The 20569-nt window shown below is 43.3% G+C and overlaps 1 protein-coding gene across 6 annotated transcripts in view; it reads left to right on the top strand.

Moving 5' to 3' along the window:
• Nucleotides 1–20569, top strand: part of vps13b (vacuolar protein sorting 13 homolog B) — an 806769-nt gene that overhangs the window by 615359 nt on the left and 170841 nt on the right. For all 6 annotated transcript variants that reach the window (XM_033019455.1, XM_033019454.1, XM_033019453.1 and 3 more), the window contains exons 31-33: nt 2164–2367; nt 12112–12238; nt 15514–15657. In XM_033019455.1, the coding sequence (XP_032875346.1) occupies nt 2164–2367; nt 12112–12238; nt 15514–15657 (475 nt within the window). The remainder of the gene's footprint in view (nt 1–2163; nt 2368–12111; nt 12239–15513; nt 15658–20569) is intronic.

Here is a 20569-nt window from a genome sequence, read left to right as displayed (position 1 = left end):
ATATGTTACGAGCAACATAGAAACATGTTGAAACATGTGGACAAGAACTGCAGTTGCTGGTTAATAGCTAAGATAGACCATTAGGACTATCATAGGGCTTCATACCATTAGGACATTTTGTTTAATTTGCAAATCCCAAAGATAGACACAAAGTGCTGGAGTAACTCAGCAGGTCAGGCAGCATCTCTGGAGGAAAAGGATGAGTGACGTTTCGGGTCGGGACCCTTCTTCAGACTGAATCTCTCTATCTGGTTAGTTTGGATGCAAAACAAAGCTTTTCACTACTTTGGTACATGGGTGGCACGGTAGCACAGCGATAGAGCTGCTGTCTTACAGCGTTAGGGACCCGGGTTCGATCCTGACTATGTGCTGTCTGTGTGGAGTTTGTATGTTCTCCCCATGATCTGCGTGGGTTTTGCCCGGGAGCTCCAGTTTCCTCCCACACTCCAAAGACGTCCAGGTTTGTAGGTTAATTGGCTTGGTAAAATTGTAAACTGTCCCTAGAGTGCGTGGGATAGTGTTAATGTGCGCGTTGATCGCTGGTCAGCGCGGACTTGATGGGCCGAAGGACCTGTTTCTGTGCTGTATCTCTAAAACTAAAAACCAAACGTGACTATAATGTACTTAAACATAAACTTAAATGCTCTGTACTTTGCGACTATGGTGTGGTTTCTGTCTGGAGTTGCATGAGAATTTGCAGCTGCTGGAACACTGCATGATAAGTCTGCACATTGGCAGCACAGCACAGCACAACACAGCAGCAGGAAAAGCTGCCAGGAGAATAAAGGACAGTATTGCAGAGTGTGGTCTTCTCCAGTGTGTCTGGAACCGTCCTCCATATATGCCACAAAATGAATTGGTCTGATCAACCCTAGTACCATTAACAGCCCAAAGCCACAATGAGCTGGAGAGACTAATTGCTTTGTGCAGCTCATTGTGAACTTAAAAAACAAATTGCATTCACTGAATGATGTAACTGACTTCATCAGTGAAAACTGACACAAAGTGATCGGTCAGGCAGCATCTCCAGAGAACATGGATAGGTGACGTTTTGGGTATGGACCCTTCTTCAGTATAATTGTAGGAGGGGTCGGGCGGAGAAAGCTGGAAGAGAGGAGGGGCAGAACAGAGTCTGACAAAGGACCCTGACTCGAAACGTCACCCATTCTTTTTCTCCACAGATGCTGCCTGACCCACTGAGTAATTCCAGCAATTTGTGTCTATCAGGGGCAGAACAAAGCCTGGTGGGAGATGAGCTTTTGCCAAGGCTTTGTCCTGCCCCTCCTCTCTTCCAGCTTTCTCCCCCTCCCATCACAATCAGTCTGGAGAAACGTCATCAATCCATGTTCTTCAGAGAAGCCACTTTATCTAATGAATTACTCCAGCATTTAGCGTATTTTTTTACCATAAGCCAGCATCTGCAGTTCCTTGTGTCTATGTTGAAAGGTGACATTGCTCGATGCTTTTTATGGGACCTCAATGCGACTGTTGATCTTCTAATCACCTTCACATTCCTGAACACAACCTCGTGCCCCTGTTTTATTTACAACAAAGACTATATTTCCCTAAAAGATCCAATGTTTGCAGGCAGTGGAAGAAGTGTGATATTATGTGATTAACTGCGTGTCTTTCACCAGCCAAAGATTTTTTTTGGGGGGGAATCGCACCCAGAAGTTTGAGGCCAACCTGCAACTCTGAAACAATTATGTGCATAATCCGATCTGTGCAAGACATCTCTTGATTTACAAATGGAAAATAGGTGGAAATCAGTCCAATTTCTAGCAATGGTTGTCCACTTTACCGATGAATATTATATTGCATTCCTTAACTACCTTCACCATTGGGATTTTTAGTTTGATTGTTTCCTTTACACACTTTATTGAAGCACTTAAATATTTGGACAGAGATAGAATGTTGACACAAGATGCCGGAGTAACTCAACGGGTCAGGCAGCATCTCTGGATAAAAGGAGCAGGTGATGTTTCAGGTCGAGACCGTTCTTGGGACTGAGAGTCAGGTCTGAAGAAAAGTCTCGGCCCGAAAAGTCACCTATTCCTTTTCTCTGAGTTTCTCCAGCAATTTGTGTCTTATCTTCGGTGTAAACCAGCATCTGCAGTTCCTTCTACACGGAGATGGAATTTTCACTGGTATCTTTTTTCGCAGGAGAGCTTTGAATTTGGGAATTCTGCGAGACCCAGGATCTGAAGTGGAAGACAGACAGTACCAGATTGACCTGCAGTCTATTACCATCGGAACAGCCCTGTGGGATCAGCTGAAGCCTGAAAAGGAAGTTAGCAAAGGAGGACTTTGCACAGAAAATGAAAGGAATTATCAGAACCCAGCACTGGAATGGAACATGGCCAGCAGGTAAGTGAGTCTTTGGGATATAGTTTTGTGTTAGTTTAGTTTAGAGATACAGCATTGAAACATGACCTTCGGCCTATCGAGTCCCCGCCGACCAGCGATTGGTACACTTGCACTATCCTACAGACTAGGGACAATTACAATTACCATTGCCAAATTAACCTGATGTTGGCTGAATCAAGTCCTCCCAAGCAAAGCTTACACTCCCTTCTCATAAAGTGTGCAGTAAACCCTGCAATAACGGACCACCAGTTGGGTGGGGGATGGTGTCTATTGCCGATTGTCCACTATCACAGAGCGATGGGGGTGTAGTATAGCCCAAGACTGAGTGGGAAGAATCGCTGCGTTGTGGGGGGGGGGGCCAAACCAGCCGGCCGCAGGGCCCCTGACCGCCACGCGGTGCGTTGTGTACTGACCCGTCTTCATGCAGCTCGCCATCTTCATGCTGCTCGTTCTCTCCGCTCCCGCAACCAGAAGCTCCCGCCACGTGGCGCCAACACGTGGGATAACCTGACGGTGTGTAGCCGTGCAACGGGAGCCTCGATCCGTTATCCGCTATACAGAGGTCCATTATCCCGAAGTTTACTGTAGTTTCATTTATTATTGTCACATGTACTGAGGTACAGTGAAAAGCTTTTTTGATGCATGCTATCTACTTTGTGAAAAGTCTGTACACGATTACAATTAAGCCGTCCACAGTGTACAGATGCAGGATAAAGGGAATAACATTCAGTGCAAGATAACGTCCAGTAAACTCCGATTAAAGACAGGCCAAAGGTTTCCAATAAGACGGATGGTAGGTCAGGACCGTTCTCTTGTCAGTGTGGATATTTTGGATCTGACCAAGTACTGCATGAAAAGGTATTATGCGGAACTCTCCATTTGCTATCTCAGATCTATCCCCTCTGAAGAAGGATCCAAACCCGAAATGTCGCCAGTCCTTGCATTACAGAGATGCTGTCGGACCCGCTGAGTTACTCCAGTACTTTGCGATTTACTCAGGTTTTCCAGCATCTGCAGTTCCTTGTTCCCATGAGTATCAATTTTCAGTCATTAAACCCCTCATCCCATGAAACCACCATTAAATCTGATTTGAATGGTCAAAATGTGAAAATCTCATTCTACATTACTTACAGGCAGATTCAATTCTCTTGTAACTTTCAGGCAGAGTTTGAAAATGTTTGTCAATTCTACACAAATCATTCACAACTCCCCAAAGATATTTCTCACCCAGCCTGAAGAATGCTTCAGTATAGAACAGGTTTGCAGGTACTATCACAGCGTTTAGCAGGTACTATTGCAAGGTTTAAAAAACATTTGGACAGGTAATTCGATACAAGGATGAGGGGTGAATATTATAGAGGTGTACAAAATCATGAGAAGAATAGATCGGGAAACGTGGAAAGTCTCTTGCCCAGAGTAGGGGAATCAAAAACCAGAGGACATAGATTTAAAGTGAAGAAGGAAAGATTTAATAGGAACCTGAGGGGTGACTTTTTCATATAAAGGATGGTGCGTGTATGGAATGAGATGATGCCGGAGGAGGTAATTGAGGCAGGTGCTATTGCAACATTTAAGAAACATTTGGACAGGCACATGGATAGGATATGGGCCAAGTTTGGAGGGATATGGGCCAAAACACAGGCTGGTGGGACTAGTGTAGATGGGGCATGTTGGTCCATGTGGGCAAGTTGGGCCGAAGGGCCTGTTTCGCACTGCATGAATCTATGACTCTATAAGGGTTTCAACCTGAAACATTACCTATCCACATTCTCCAGAGATGCTGCCTGACTCGTTGAGTTACTACAGCACTTTGTGTCTTTTGTTTCTCCCAAAGTTTTCGTTTGCTTCAGAGGGTTTGAGGATCTGCTTGAACTTTAACCCCTGCCTGGGAATCAGGGTCAGTAACACACAGGAGCCACTCGTGACCTGAGCTTAATGGCTCCCCTACTCTGCCCACAAATAATCTAAGCCGATTACTTCTATTGTTTTAAATTGGAGCAGATGTGGCCTCTAAAGTTGCATTGTAAAGCAGATTTTTGTATTTTCAGCTTTATGGCACTCTGCCTTTTCCTTCAAACACTGCCCAACTATGGACCTGTCAGCAATTAAGTAAATGTTCATGGTGAAGATTTACATTTTGGGCTTTTTATGGGTTAATTTTTTGGGGTTCACCGTTCAACAACTGCCATCAAATTAAAGTTCGTCTGAGAACGTTATGTAGGAATAAGTTGAAAGCATTTGTAATTGTATATATTCTGGACATGTAGTTTGAAAAAACAAACCACAGGTGGTCTTCTGCGAGGGGTGGAATGATCAAACAGTGGGGTTAGAAGGTGCCTTCCTCTCATCACTCACTGTTTAGCTTTGGAAAAGATTAGAGGATGGATTGGAATGCTATTTCAGTAATTTTGGCACAGGAAATGCATTACCAAGATAAAACCAAATGTAAATTAGTTCCATTAGAACGATAATAGTAGGAAGCCATGAGGAGTGATGGTCATGACTTGTAAATTAATACGTTAACAAGAGTGCACCACATCTAAATAAATCCTGGCCAGAGCTGACTATTGCTGGGGTTTGAGTCCAGTTGTTGGTGTTAATGCCTGCATTTCTAGCAACTGATGCGACACTTACCCAGAATATTTCTATTCAAGTCCCTTTGTTCACATATATGTCTTCCATTCATAAGTTCTGGAGGCATATGCATGTCAACATCAGGATGTTGTATTAGGAGCTATCATGGGATATACATTTGTGAGGAAATATTCTTGAAGTGTGTTATTATTAACCCCTTTTACCCCAAAGCAGAACTGTGTGTTTATCTTTAAGTCTGTGACATGTTTGCATAAGCTGAGTTTAAGTACTAGCTGACTGACTGACCAAGAAATGATTGTGATAACTGACTTTCAATTATTGTAAAGAGGTACGCATGAAATCTGTATCTCTTTAGCTGGCATTTTTACGGAGGCATTTTCAGCCGCATTCCCCTTCTGAATAAGTAATAATGCTCTTGCATCATTGCTAGTATTACTTGCTCTGGCAAGTAATAATGTCCGAGCAGAGCAGCACGATGGTGCAGTAGTAGAGTTGCTGCCTTGCAGCGCCAGAGACTTGGGTTTGATCATAACTACTGGTGCTGTACCAACGGAGTTTGTACATTCTCCCTATGACTGCATCGATTTTCTCCCATACTCCAAAGACACAGGTTTGTAGGGTTTGGCAAAATTGTAAGTTGTCCCTAGTGTGTAGGATAGTGCTAGTGTACGGGATATCACTGGTCAGCACGGACTTAGTGGGCTCAGGACCTGTTTCCGCACTATATTGCGAAAGTCTAAAGTCAATATACCCTATATAGCTATTTAGCTGACAGCTTTTTATGTTATTTGCACATTGGGGGTGATGAATCTTTGGAATTCTATGCCCTTGAAGACTGTGATCGCTAAAACATTGGAGGTTTAATAAGGAGATATAGATGTGTTTACCAAAGATTTGAGATTTTTAGTGCTATGGGGAATTGGCACAGAAGAAGACTTGGGCCTGGGGCAGTTCAACCATGGAACATAGAACACTGCAGCAGAGGAACAGGCCCTTCGGCCCACAATGTCTGTGTCGAACATGATGCCAAGACTAACTTTTATCTGCCTGCACATGATCCATATCACTCCATTTTAAGTGCATATTTAAAAGCCTCTTATATTGCCACTATTGTATCTGCCTCCACCACCACTCTGACAGCACGTTCCAGGCACTCAACACCCTCTGCCCCGCACATCTCCTTTAATAATAATAATAATAATAATAATAACTTTTATTGTCATTGCACATAAGTGCAACGAGATTTGGGTATGCAGCTTCCATCCGACATCATAACTTAAGTAACTACTATAATATAGGTTTAGATACCCCAAGAACATGGTTTGTACAAAGAACATTACAACAGTAAAATAGTCAAAACAGTAAACTTTGACTCTCTCATCTTAAAGCTATGCCCTCTGATATTTAAAAATTTCATCCTGGGGAAAAGGTTCTGACTCTACCCTATATGTGCCCCTCATATTTTTATATATTTACATACTTCCATTAGATGTCTCATAATTTTATATACTTCTCTCAGGTCTAGACTTACTGAACCGTGATCACATGGTCTAGACTTACTAAGCCATCATCAAGCAGGGCAGAGTATTGGCATACTCCTGCTTCGCCTTTCATGTATTCTTGAAGCTGTGACTACATTTCAGAAAGTACTCCATTATTTGTATAGTATTCTGGATCATACCTGAACTGCAAAAAGCCCCCTCGCCTGTGTTCACCTATTACCAACCACGCTCTGTCCTGTCCCTCTTCTTTTCCAACTTTCTATCTCGCTCTTCAACAATCAGTCTGAAGACGGGTTCCAACCCAAAACGTCGCCCATCAACGTTCTCCAGGGTTCCTGCCTGACCGGCTATTCCAACACTTTCTGCCTTTAGCACACCGAGTCCGCGCCGACCAGCGATCACAGCATACCAATACTATCCAACACATACTAAGGACAATTTACAATTATACCAAGTCAATGAACCTACAAACCTGTATGTCTTTCTTTGGTATAAACTTGCATCTACATTTCCTTGTGTAACAAAATAACTTTTTTTAAGTTTCCCTCTTCCTAACCACACCTTACCATCTTGCATGAGCTTCACATGGTGCTCCATAAACTCGACACCAACCTTTGAGTCAATGGTACACAAAATTGCTGGGGAAACTCAGCGGGTGCAGCAGCATCTATGGAGCGAAGGAAATAGGCGACGTTTCGGGCCGAAACCCTTCTTCTATCTCTAAGAGAGCTTTTGATCGATCAGCTTCAAGAAGGAGTGTCAGTAAGCTTCATATGGTGGTTGTGGACCAGTTCTATTTGACTTGGCATGCAGATAGAACTGTACTCAGATCTCTTCCGAAGTTCCTCCCAAAGGAGGTCTCGGAATTCTTTGTTATACAGGACTTACAATCCCTTCCTTTTATCAAGCCCGACATGCTTCAGAAGTGCATCTTAGATTCCACTTTGCAGATGAAAAGAAAGATCTGTTTTTACATCGGCAGCTAAATTCTTATGAAATTCAAGTAAACTAATTCAAATCTTATGGTGTAAGGACCCTTGGAAATCCTGCCATGAATCTGGGATTAGCAAACTAAGTTGTTCAGTGCTTACTTTACTGATACCATCTGGTGGGCTGACTGAGAGAAGCTCAATGCCACCACCAAATTCGGATCTTAAAATATTGGCTGAGTTTAAATGAATAACTAAATGTAAAATGCTGCTGCAAATAGCATGTTAAAGCACCCCAATTGGCCTTGGTATGGGAGATCATTAATTAAAGAGGACTTTAGGGTTTTTTTTTCAAAAGCAGTAATCACTCACTGACACTTTATGATGCAGATTTTAACCTTACTGGTTCTATTTAGACTTTCGAGATACACCATGGAAACAGGCCCTTTGGTCCACCGAGTCCACTCCGACCAGAGATCACCCCATACACTAGCTCTATCCTGCACACTTGGGATAACTTACAGGATCAATTAGATTAGATTAGATTCGTTTATTGTCATTCAGACCTTTCGGTCTGAACGAAATGTTGTTTCCCTGCAGTCATACATATAATTAAAAAATGACTAAAACACACAATCAACACAAATTTAACATCCACCACAGTGAGTTCACCAAACACCTCCTCACTTTGGTGGAAGGCAAAATCTTAAAGTCTCTGTCTCTTCCCTTTGTTCTCCCTCTGCGCCGAGGCGACGGTTCAAACTCCGCGGGTGGTCGCTGCCGCCGCCACAGCTCCGAGACTCGGGTCCGCCGCCACGGTTCCGGGGCCGAGTCGGGTCTCCGCTGCTGCTGCCGCCGCCGCAACTTCGGGGCCGAGTCGGGTCTCCGCTGCTGCTGCCGCCGCCGCCACGGTTCCGGGGCCGAGTCGGGTCTCCGCTGCTGCTGCTGCCGCCGCCACCACAGCTTCGGGGCCGAGTCGGGTCTCCGCTGCTGCTGCTGCGCCACGGTTCCGGGGCCGAGTCGGGTCTCCACTACCGCTGCTGCAGCCGTCGCCGCCGCAACTTCGGGGCCGAGTCGTGTCTCCGCTTCTGCTGCCGCCGCTGCCATAGCTTCGGGGCCGAGTCGGGTCTCCGCTACCGCTGCTGCAGCCGTCGCCGCCGCAACTTCGGGGCCGAGTCGGGTCTCCGCTGCTGCTGCTGCCGCCGCCGCAACTTCGGGGCCGAGTCGGGTCTCCGCTGCTGCTGCTGCTGCTGCCGCCGCCACGGTTCCGGGGCTGAGTCGGGTCTCCGCTGCTGCTGCCGCCGCTACGGCACCGATGCCGCAAGCTCCGCCATTAGGCCTCGGCGCAGACGGAGACAGGGAATACGACAAAAAAACAAAGTTGCATCCCCGGAAGGAAGACCAAAGCATGTTTCTCCCACCCCACCCACACACATACACAACTTAATAAAACAAAATTAACTAAAACATGACAAGAAACAAAAAGAAAGAAAAAAAACAGACGGACTGCAGGTGGGCCGCGCTTAAGCCAGCGCCGCCATCAAACCCATGTCTCTGGTGCTTTAAGGCAGTAACTGTACCGATGCACCACTGGGCTGCCCAAATAATTACTTGCAAGAATTTTTAAAAGAAAAAGCACAAAAATGCCAATTCGCCAAAAGATAATTGTTCCAAAAAATAGTAGTCTGATGCAATTGCAGAAATTCACAAAAAACAGTCTGAACAGTGGTTCCGAACCAAAACGTAACCCATCCATGCTCTCCAGAGATGCTGCCTGACCTGCTGAGTTACTCCAGCACCTTCTAGCTTTTTTTTGAACACCAACATCTGCTGTTTCTTTCTCAACATAAAACTAGAGTTGGCAATGAGATGTTAGACAGTCAATGAGGAATTCTTGTATTTCTGTAACACTACTTTAATCGGAATTTACTGGACTTTATCTTGCACTAAACGTTATTCCCTCATGTATCTGTACACTGTGGATGGCTTGATTGTAATCATGTATTGTCTTTCCGCTGACTGGTTAACATGCAACAAATGTTTTTAACTGCGCCTCGGTGCACGTGACAGTAAACTAAATTAAACTAAGATGAGGTAATCTGTTTTTACTGATATTAATTAAAGGGTAAAATGTTTTCCAGGGCACCTTGGGATGTCCCCTGTTTATCTTCAAAATAGTGCAGTGAGATTTTGAGGTGGAGCACACAAGTCCTCTGTTTAATGTCTCATTTTAAAATACATAAACACAAATAATTTAGGTCTGCCCCATATCATCAGCCTTTGATTATGGGTTATGACTAAAGATTCAAATTATTCTACAAGAAAAAACAAATCCTTTTTATTTTCATAATAAATACTTTAATCTCGAGGAGAAACTCAACTGAGAGACACAAACAAACAAATGTATGAACAAGAAGTTTAGTTTAGAGATACAGCTTGGAAACAGGCCCTTCAGCCCAACGAGTCCGCGCCGACCAGCGATCCCTGCACATTTGTACTATCCTACATGCTAGAGACAATTTACAATTTATCGAAGCCAATTAACTTACATACCTGTACGTCTTTGGAGTGTGGGAGGAAACCAGAGCAACCGGAAAAAAATCCATGCGGTCACAGGGAAATGTACAAACTCTGTATGGACAGCAGCCCGTAGTCAGGATCGAACCTGGGTCTCTGGCGCTGGAGGCCAAAGATGGTCACTTGCCTTCTTAAACCTACCCTGCAATTTATAAAATATAGAACAGTACAGAAGATAGACACAAAAATTCTTACATAGAACAGTACAGCACAGGAAGTGGTCCTTCAGGCCATAATGTCGATGCCGAACATGATTCCAAGGTAATCTGATCTCATCTGCCTTCACGTAATCCATATCCCTTAATTCCCTGCATATCCATGTGCCTATATAAAAGACTCTTAAATGCCACCGTTTGAATATGCTTCCACCTCATTCCCAGTGCACCTTCCAGGCACCCGCCAATCTCTTAAAAAATAACTTGCCCCGCGTATCTCCTTTCAACATTGCCCTTCTCACCTTAAAGCTCCGCCCTCTAGTCTTTAACAGCATTCAGCCTCAATAAACTAAACTCAATCTCAGACCATGTCAACCTTTCACCTCCTCTTGCTTGTCAATTCTCTATCTTAAAATATTCAGAAGTGTTCCAAAGACTCAAGACACTCTGAGAGAATAAATATTGCCTCAATTCCAAGTGAATAATGTCATATTTTTAAACCGTGGATTCCCCCAAGTTCTGGATTTCCACAAAAAAGGAAACAGATTGCTTATCTTCTGTTGAACTTCCTCTGTTTCTGAATTATTCCCTGTGGCTTTCGTCATACCACATTCCTTTTCTGGATTGAGAAAATTGGACATATGTTTTCCTGAATAACATGAATTTATTTTGTTTGACTGTCTTGAGTGAATTTTAGTATGAATAATTCAGAAGACTAGGTGATTTTTGGAACGGTAAATGGGGAAAAGACCAAGTATAAAACATAGAACAGTACAGGTGCCGTTTTGGGTCGGGACCCTTCCCAACTTCATATGTTGCCTATCCATGTTCTCCAGACATGCTCCAGCACTTTGTGTTCCTGAACAGAGTCAAGGGAGGAGGTGTAGGGACAGATGTGGCATCTCCTGCAGTTGCTGGGGAAGATACCTGGGGAGTTCAGGTCTCAGGAAACGCAACAGCAACACCAAAGTGAGGACAATTCTGGGGAGAAATTAAATGTCTTTGCATCACTGTTTATGGGTCAAGAATACTCCCCGGTCACTCCCTCTTCTCCCCTCTCCCACCAGGCAAGAGACACAGAAGTGTAAAAACGCACACCTCCAGATTCAGGGACAGTTTTTTCTCATCTATTATCAGGCAACTGGATCATTTCATCAACAACAAGAGAGCAGTTCTGAGCTAACATCTACCTCATTGGAGACCCTCGGCTGTCTTTAATAGGATTTTGGTGGACCTTATCTTGCACTATTCGTTATCCCCATTATCATGTGTCTGTACAATGTGGATGGCTCGATTGTAATCAAGTGTAGTCTTTCTGCCGGTACACAAAAATGCTGGAGAAACTCAGCGGGTGCAGCAGCATCTATGGAGCGAAGGAGATAGGCAACGTTGCCTACTGGTTAGTGCGCAACAAAAGCCTTTCACTGTACCTCGGTACATGTGACAATAAACTAAACTAAACTAAACTAGAAGGTAGACACAAAATGCTGGAGTAACTCAGCAGGACAAGCAGCATCTCTGGAGAGAAGGAATGGGTGACGTTTTGGGTCTTCTTCAGAAACGTCATCCATTCCTTCTCTCCAGAAATGCTGCCCGTCCTGCTGAGTTACTCCAGCATTTTGTGTCTACCTTTGATTTTAACCTGCATCTGCAGTTCTTTCTTACTCATAAATTAAACTAGACCTACGTTATTAAAATGTGAAAAAAGACAGAAAGTGCTGGAGTAACTCAGCAGGTCAGGCCGCATCCTTGGAGAACAGGGATAGGTGACGTTTCAGGTGGGCACTCTTCTTCAGACTCAATCTGTGATATGGTTATGCGATGTTAGCAAAGGTTGGTCAACTATCTGATTGAATTACTTAAAACTGAACTGAGTTACTGTATAATTTTCCCAGTGGTGGAGATGCTGCCTTACAGCACCAGCCACAACTGCAAGCTTACGCAAAAGACTAATAACATGCTGTTATTATTTCTCTTTCTACCCAGTATTCGACGTCACCAAGAGCGAAGAGCCATTTTAACTCCAATTTTGACGGATTTCACTGTGCGGATAACAGCTGCCCCTGCCATTCTGTTCAAAAAACAACTCTCACCTGATAACGCACAGACTGAGGTTAGTAATGTAAATTTTCTTGTTCATAAGTAATTGGAGCGGAATCAGGCCATTCAGCCCAGTGAGTCTACTCTGCCATTCAATCTATCTTTTGTTCTCAACCCCATACTCCTGCCTTGTCCCTGTGACCTTTGACACCTAATCACGAACCTATCAATTTCCGCTTTAAAAATACCAAATGACGGACAGCGCCGCCATCTGTGGCAATTAATTCTCCGGATTCACCACCCTCTGACTAAAGATATTCCTCCTCATCTCCTTTCTAAAGGAACGTCCTTCTATTGAGTCTGTGCCCTCTGTTCCTAGACTCTCCCACTAGTAGAAACATCCTCTCCACATCCACTCTATCCGGGCCTTTCACTATTCGGTAAGTTTCAATGAGGTACCCCCTCATCCTTCTAACCTCCAGCGAGTACAGGCCCAGTGTCAAATGTTCAATTGAAAAAGTTATTAATTTAGGCATGATAAATTGTTTATTTGCCATCTAAGATGATCAAGATTCTCCATCTACTAAAGTTGTTTCCTCTCTGATCCCCTAAACCATTGGTGCTTTTCTAATTCTGCACCATTGGTTATGCCTGATTTAGGTTGTTTGACCATTGGTGTCCATTTCCACAGCTGCTTGGGCTCAAAGCTCTCCAATTCTACTCACAACCTCTCTATTTCTCTTCCTACAGCTGAAATCATTTTTATTAATTTGTCCTGAGATCCCTCTGTGGCATGATATCATGTTTTATTTGTTAATGTTACTGTGAACTTGTTCAAAATTTTACCAATGAGACACCTAAATACAAATTGTTTAAAAAAAAGAATTAATGCTGCCACACATAAGAAGTTGTTGTCAGTCCAGTGTTTTGTTTGTGAGGGTAGTTCTAATCTTGTTCAGTTCACTTCACATAGAATTTCTTTTGCTCTTAGAAAGTGGAAACTACCAAAGGGAATGATGCAATATGATATTGCTTCCTTAAAAGAGAAGTGAGATTGAGAGGGTCAGAGATGTGAGGGGAACAATTAAATGTTCTAAAACATCGAGGTAGGGCAATTTTTGTTGGATAAGATTATTAAGAATTCCAGAAGTATGGTGGGTACATGAAGACAGAAGAAACTGCAGATGTTCATAAGGTCATAAGTGACAGGAGCAGAATTAGGCCATTTGGCCCATCAAGTCTGCTCTGCCATTCAATCATGGCTGATCTATCTCTCCCTGCTAAACGCATTCTCCTGTCTTCTCCCCATAACCTCTGACACCCGTACTAATCAAGAATCTATCTTAAATATATCCACAGACTGGCTTCCACACCCTTCTGTGGCAAATAATTCCACAGATTCACCACCCTCTGACTAAAGAAATTACTCCTCATCTCCTTCCTAAAATAACGTCCTTTATTTCTATGGCCTCTAGTCCTAGACTCTCCCACCAGTGGAAACATCCTCTCCACATCCACTCTAACCAAGCCTTTCACTATTCTGTACGTTTCAATGAGTTCCCCCCTCATTCTTCTTAAGTCCAGCGAGTACAGGTCCCAGGTCATTCCTGGGATCATTCTTGTGAACCTCCTCTGGACCCTCTCCACAGCCAGCACATCTTTCTGCAGATAATGGTTCTTTAATAACTTGTCAGTTTCTTTGTTGAACTAAATTAAGGCGCATGTTGCAATCAAAAGCGCTTGAACAATTGGTTGGGAAGTAAGCCAAGCTGTAAGAAAGAGGACTGCGCCTCCTTTTCAAGAGCAGATAATGGTGCCCACAATTGTTGGAATCTTGAGCATAAAAATAGAGTGGACAGAAGAACTCAGCAGATGAATGTGCTCCCTTGCTGTGTAATTATAGCCCCAGGGTCTGATACCACTTTCTATGAATTAGCAGCTGTCTGACTTATGTGACTTGGGATTTGTTACATAGTATAGGTGTCACATGTGCACGTGACTTTAATTTTGGGTATTCTTGTCTTGAAATTGTTATACGATTCCATTGTACAGGAAGACAGGTTGTAATTAAGGGCTGTAATTCATGGCTGAGGGGTTATCTTATAGAGATGTATAAGATCATGAGGGGAATAGATAGGGTGAATGCACAGTCTTTGTCCAGGGTAGAAGAACCAATAACCAGAGGACATAGGTTTAAGGTGAGAGAGGAAATATTTAATAGGAGCCAAAGGGACGGTTTATTTTCACACAGAGGGTGGTGGGTTTGTGGAACGAGCTGCTGGAGGAGGCAGTTGAGGCAGGTACTTTAACGACTTATAAAAGAGGATGGCACGGTGGTGCAGCAGTAGAGTTGCTGCCTCTCAGCGCCACAGACCCGGGTTCGATCCTGACTACTAGCACTGTCTGTATGGAGTTTGTGCATTTTCTCTGTGACCACATGGGCTTTAACCGGGTGCAAGATGTGCAGTTTTGAGGTTAATTGGCTTCTGTAAATTGTCCCTTGTGTGTAGGATTGAACTATCGGAGTGGTCTTTGTGGGCTGAAGGGCCTGTTTCCACACTGTATCTCCAACTGTAATAACTAAACTAAATTTGAACAGGTTTGGGTTAGGTCCATGATAGGAAAGGTTTAGAGCAGGGGTCGGCAACCTTGTTCTGCGTAGGGGCCGGGACGCATGTCTGTGAGCGGATGGCGGGCCACATCTATCACGTGTACACATGGATCCCGCCCCGGATGGCAGGCATCAAATCACGTGTTCACATAGATCCCGCCCCTTCGAGGACGCCACCCGGAGCACTGGCCCCTAGTTACGGGCGCTCACGAACATGGTGTATCTACGGACCATTGCCTTGGCCTGTCCTGAAGGCGGTGGCTCGCATACTCACACTCACTCATCCCCGGCCTATTGATAACCCTGATTCTGACAGTGAAGCCCAGACACAGAAGGTGCGCGGCCATGCCGGTGGCTTAGCGCAGGATGCTGTTCAGCCGGAACCCAGCGTTCGGCGGCTTTGCCATTGCAGCCGCCAGCGCAGGCCTCCTTGCGTCACTGCGTCTGGGCGCCGCTTCTGGAAGGTACCAGAGATGATGGAATTCTGCGGGCTGGATGATTAAGGAAAAAAATACGCCTACGGGCTGGATGATTTCGGGTTACGGGCCGCATTCAGCCTGGGGGTCGTAGGTTGCCGACCCCTGGTTTAGAGGGGTTTGGGCCAAACGCGTGCAGGTGGGACCAGCGTAGATGGGATCAGCATCTTTGTCGGCATGACCAAGTTAGGCCGAAGGGCCTGTTTCCATGCTGTATTACTCTATGATTCAAAGTCTAATTTATGTCTAATTCCATTGCAGGAGATAATAGTGTGCGGCCATTCACTGGAAGTCAATGTCACCACAAGTCTGGACTTTTTCCTCAGCGTAGCTCAAGTACAACTCTTACAGCAACTAGTACAAGCCAATATGCTTGGAGTGGAAGTGTCAGACCAACCATCGGAGGTAATCTCAGACCTGATTTGAATTTGCTTTCACATTTTTATGTTCCAATTTTTTACTTACAATTTCCAGGGAGGAAAAGGTAAATCAAATGCAAAGATAAAGACAAAATAATTACATTAAAAATAGGCTTGGGTTGTGGTTTATTATTGTTACATGTACCGAGGTACAGTGAAAAGCTTTTATTTGCATGCTATTCAATCAAATCAGAAAATACAAGCCAAACACAAGTTCAAAAGGTAGAGTGAAGAGAAAGATACCAGTGCAGAATATAGTTTCTCAGCACCGTGGGGTAACAGTTCCAGAGAAAAAGTTTTAATATTTAAGTTTAGATTTATTATTGTCACAATGAAAAGCTCATGATGGATGCAGCAATGTTACAAAATATTGAGATTTTAAAATTCCAGTCTGCAATTTATCCCATCGGATAAAGCACAAAAAGAAGTTTAATTTGACACCTAATTCACTTTCATAGCTTCAGTATTTAAAAGGTTATGGCCATTTTCATACTCGGAAATTAGCATCTTGTTCCCTATTGTTTTTCCATTGACTTAACACAAAAGCTGTGATCGAGGACAGTCAAAAGCCCATAACTTTCTTAAAAATTAAGAGGATTGAATGAAATTTTCAGTTATTATAGATTGAAGCATTCTGAAACAAATATGAAACAATCTTACTTGGATGACCTGAAATTAAAGCATATAATTAGTTAGTTGCCTAATTGTAGCTAATTACAAAATTCAATTACTAGATCTAAACATCTATCCATTTCTTAAGAAAAGGTTAACATTTTTAAATAGCCTAAGTGTCCAAATAACATTCACTCAAGAATTCACAATATAACATGATTTTAAAATCTCATTGTCATTAATTTATAGGCCAAATGGAAGGAATTTAGTGTTTAATTCCCGTAAATTAATGGGCATTTAAATCATCTTGCGAGTGGGATTTTGTGGAACGTGATCGATTGGAATGTTGCATTTGCGGTGAATTTATACCCCATATCGGTAGGAAAAACACTGCCGGTTTGTATGGGGCCTAAATCAGCTTTTCGCAACGTGAAATTTTGATTAAAGGAATCCTAAGAAGCACATTTATATGTAAAAATAAACGGCATACCTTGCTTTGTCCCGTACGTGAGATCTGTCCCATTGTCGGCGTTGACGGCTTTAGAAGTCGATTTTTATTTTACTCCTGCTATTAAATTATCCAGCGATGTTTTTAAAAAAGTTGATAAAACGCAAGTCGGAGCGATTATTCTTCAGCAGCTAAACAGCCTGACAAAGATCGACTTCAACAGGCAGGAGAAAACGGCATTTTAAACTTGCACTCTCTCAAAGGCGCCAAAGTCGCGCACACGGCCAGTGGCAGAACAGCAGCGCCGCTGAAGGTAAGTTTTGTAACATACCTAATGGATATTGTAATGCATCAGTTAGACAATGTCTAATGTCCACAATGGGTTAGAGGTGAATCAGGCAGCACCCTCGCTTATGGTAGGACTGTTCAGAAGTCTGTAACAGACGGAGGAAGCTGTTCCTGGGTCTGGTGGTGCGCATTATCAAGCTTCTGTATCTACAGTCCGATGGGAGCAGAATGACTGGAGCGGGACAAGTCTTTGATTATGTTGGCGGCTTTTTCCGAGACCGTAAAGCGTAGAAGGAGTCAATGGTGAGAAGTCTGGTCTGTGTAATGTACTTGTCTAGATTCACAACCCTCTGCAATTTCTTGCGATCTTGGACAGAGCTGTTCACAAAGCAAGCTGTGATGCCACCTGACAGTATGCTTTCTATGGTGCATCTGTAGAAGTTTGTAAGTCATTGGAGACATGTCGAATTTGCTCCATCTCCTATGGAAGTAGAGGCATTGATATGCCTTCTTGGTTGTCGATTCAATGTATTTGGTCCACAACAGATCGTTGGTAATATTAACACTGTCCGCAATGAGTTGGCTTGCAGAATTGGGAATGTATTCGAACTTTTGGAAGGACCGGTCAGAAGTCTGATAACAGAGGGAAAGATGCTGTCCCATAACATAATATACACTATGCAAAGGGTTATCAGAGATGCATAAAGAACAATCCCATACCATTGTGGTCTGAAGAAGGGTCTTGAGCCAAAACATTGCCTATTCCTTTTCTCCAGAGATGCCGCCTGACCTGCTGAGTTACTCCAGCATTTTGTGTCTATCTTTGGTGTAAACCAGCATCTGCAGTTCCTTCATACCTATTGTAGTCCATGAGTTAGGTAGAATTTACAATGTAGAAACAGACCATTCAGCCCATCTGCTCTGTGTTACTGTTTATGATTCACATTACACCAAGAATCATGAAAGAACTTCAACCACAATGTTATTTGTCTGTGGCTAGAAGGTCTCGAGTCACATGATGTGGGTAGAAAGGAGCTACATATGCTAATTTGTACCGAAGATAGAAACAAAGTGCTGCAGTAACTCAGTGGGTCAGGCAGCATCTCTTGAGTGAAAGGATGGGTGACGTTTTGGTCGGGACCCTTCTTCAGACTGACACGACCCGAAACATCATCCTTTTTCCCCAGAGATGCTGCCTGATCCGCAGAGTTACTTCTGCACTTTGTGTCTATCTTCAAGTCACATGAAAACTGGTTGCCAGCTTTGCAAAAGCCAACACATTCTACATTCAACAAAGGAGATCCCAATTGAGTGTTCAAATAGAAATGTGATCACATTAGGGACAACTGATGTATGGAGCTCAGAGGTAAACTATGGTCTCTTACACTATAGCTGACATTTAAAAAAAAAAAAGAATAACACAGATTATGCCTTGCAGAATATTATATTACCATTTCATGCTATGTATATGGTTTTCTTTTGGAAGCCAGAAAACAACTGGGGATTTACTGTAGCTGGGCAGTTCACACCAATATGATCCATGGATTATGGTGTTGAACTTTAATTGAAAAGGAGAAGTATTTTGAAGGATAGAAGCATGAAAACTTCGCCTTTTGTCAATCAACAAAATATATCTGTCACATTTTAGTGCCCATTTAAATATTATTGTTTCAGTGCATGTTTTCTTACTTTGAACTACTTGTCATTTGCAACAAATATTTTTTTAAAGTTTGCCTTTAGTTTCAGAAATATAACAAATTAATTTTCTGTAATAAATAACTTTTGGAGTTATACAGCGTGGAAGCAGGCCCTTTGGCCCAACGCCCACACCAACCCACATGTCCCATCTACACTAGTCCCATTGCCTGCATTTGGCCAATATTCCTCTAAACCTGTCCTAGCCATGCACCTGTTTTAATGTGTCTTAAATGTTGTGATAGTACCTGCCTCAACTATTTCCTCCGGCAGTTTGTTCCATACACCCACCCACTGTGTGAAAAAGTTACCCTTCAGTTTTCTATTAAATCTTTCTTCCCTCACCTTCAACCTGTGTCCCCTGGTTCTCAATTCCCCTTCTCTGGGCAAGAGACCCTGGGTGTTTACCTGATCTATTCCACTCATGTCCTTTGCAGCAAAAATAAATCACACTGACTAAGTGAACTGTTTTGCCCAATGAAATCGAAACTTGGATGCTCTAAACACCCACTCTGAAGAAGAATGGGAAAGTCTATCGCCAAGATTTATTCCTCTGTCAGCACTTTAAAAATCAGATAATCTGCACAGTATTTGTTTGCTGCCATTGGAAGCTTGGTGTATGAAGAATAGCTGCTGAATTCCGACACCCTGACATTGTTTCATTGGGTGTAGAGGATTTTTGAGGCATTGCACAGTCATGAAAGATACTTTTGTACCCAGCTCTTTCTTCTTTGCCACTGTGCGTCCATCTGCCATGAACTCTCTTCAACTGTATCCACCTATCACTTGCCTGACTTTTTCCCACCCTCACTCCCTTCCAGCTTTCTCCTCCCTATTAGAATGAGTCCCAACCCAAAATGTAGTCTATTCATGTACTCCGGACCTGACCTGCTCAGTTTTTATTTAGAGATACAGCATGGAAACAGACCCTTCCGCCCACCTCCCATGCCAACCACCAATCACCCATTCACACTCGTTCTATGTAGTAACAAGGAACTGCAAATGCTGGTTAATACACACAAGGACACAAAGTGCTTAAGTGAGTCAGCAGGTCACCTGTCGGCACCTATCCATGTTCTCCAGCGAACAGCCTAAATAATTCAGCAAGTTATTGAGGTAGAGAGCTAAGATGTGCTCACACAAAATGCTGGAATAACTCAGCGGGTCAGGCAGCATCTCTGAGAAAATGGATGGGTGGTCTTTTGGGTCGGGACCCTTCTTCAGACTGGATAACTCTCCAATTTGAAATGTTGGTGTTAAACATGTCAAATGGTTCTTGATGTGCTAAATGCACATCCAATCAAACACAAAGGAATGATGTAATTTTAAGTATTGACTTCCACAATTGCTTCAAATTGCAGCATAAGCTGAAATGCACTCTACCTTCTGACTATGTATGTTACAGTTTTCTAAACTACACAGAGGAGAATAATTTAAGTTGAGTTGTTCTTACATTTTTAATTCTGATCTCCAAGATGTCTCAACTTAAATGTGGTAATTTCAAGTAGTCTTTTCCCATTCACTTTCTAAATATTGCTGCTTGTACCATTACCATTTTTGCCATTCATTCTCTCCTGCCGCAAGCACCTAATCATAGCCTTTCCTTTTTCCACTGCCATAAGAACGTAAGAAATAGGAGAAGGTTGTGTGCCCTTAGAGTCTGCTCAGAGTTGTGGACACCCCTGCCCCTCATGCAAACCACCCACCTCTTTCCCCTCTCCCACCAGGCATTGAAAGCAAGTTCAACCAGATTCAAGAATAGCTTCTCTGCTGTTAGACTCTTCAACAGAGCACTCAGATTCTAAGGATGTATTACCATTCTTCCAGTCTACTCCACTGTGGCCATTGCACCTTT

This window comes from Amblyraja radiata, chromosome 4, assembly GCF_010909765.2.
Source record: "Amblyraja radiata isolate CabotCenter1 chromosome 4, sAmbRad1.1.pri, whole genome shotgun sequence".
In the NCBI taxonomy this organism is placed as follows: domain Eukaryota; kingdom Metazoa; phylum Chordata; class Chondrichthyes; order Rajiformes; family Rajidae; genus Amblyraja; species Amblyraja radiata.
The sequence above is the reverse complement of the archived record's forward strand: the minus strand, read 5'-3'. Positions and strand labels throughout refer to the sequence as shown.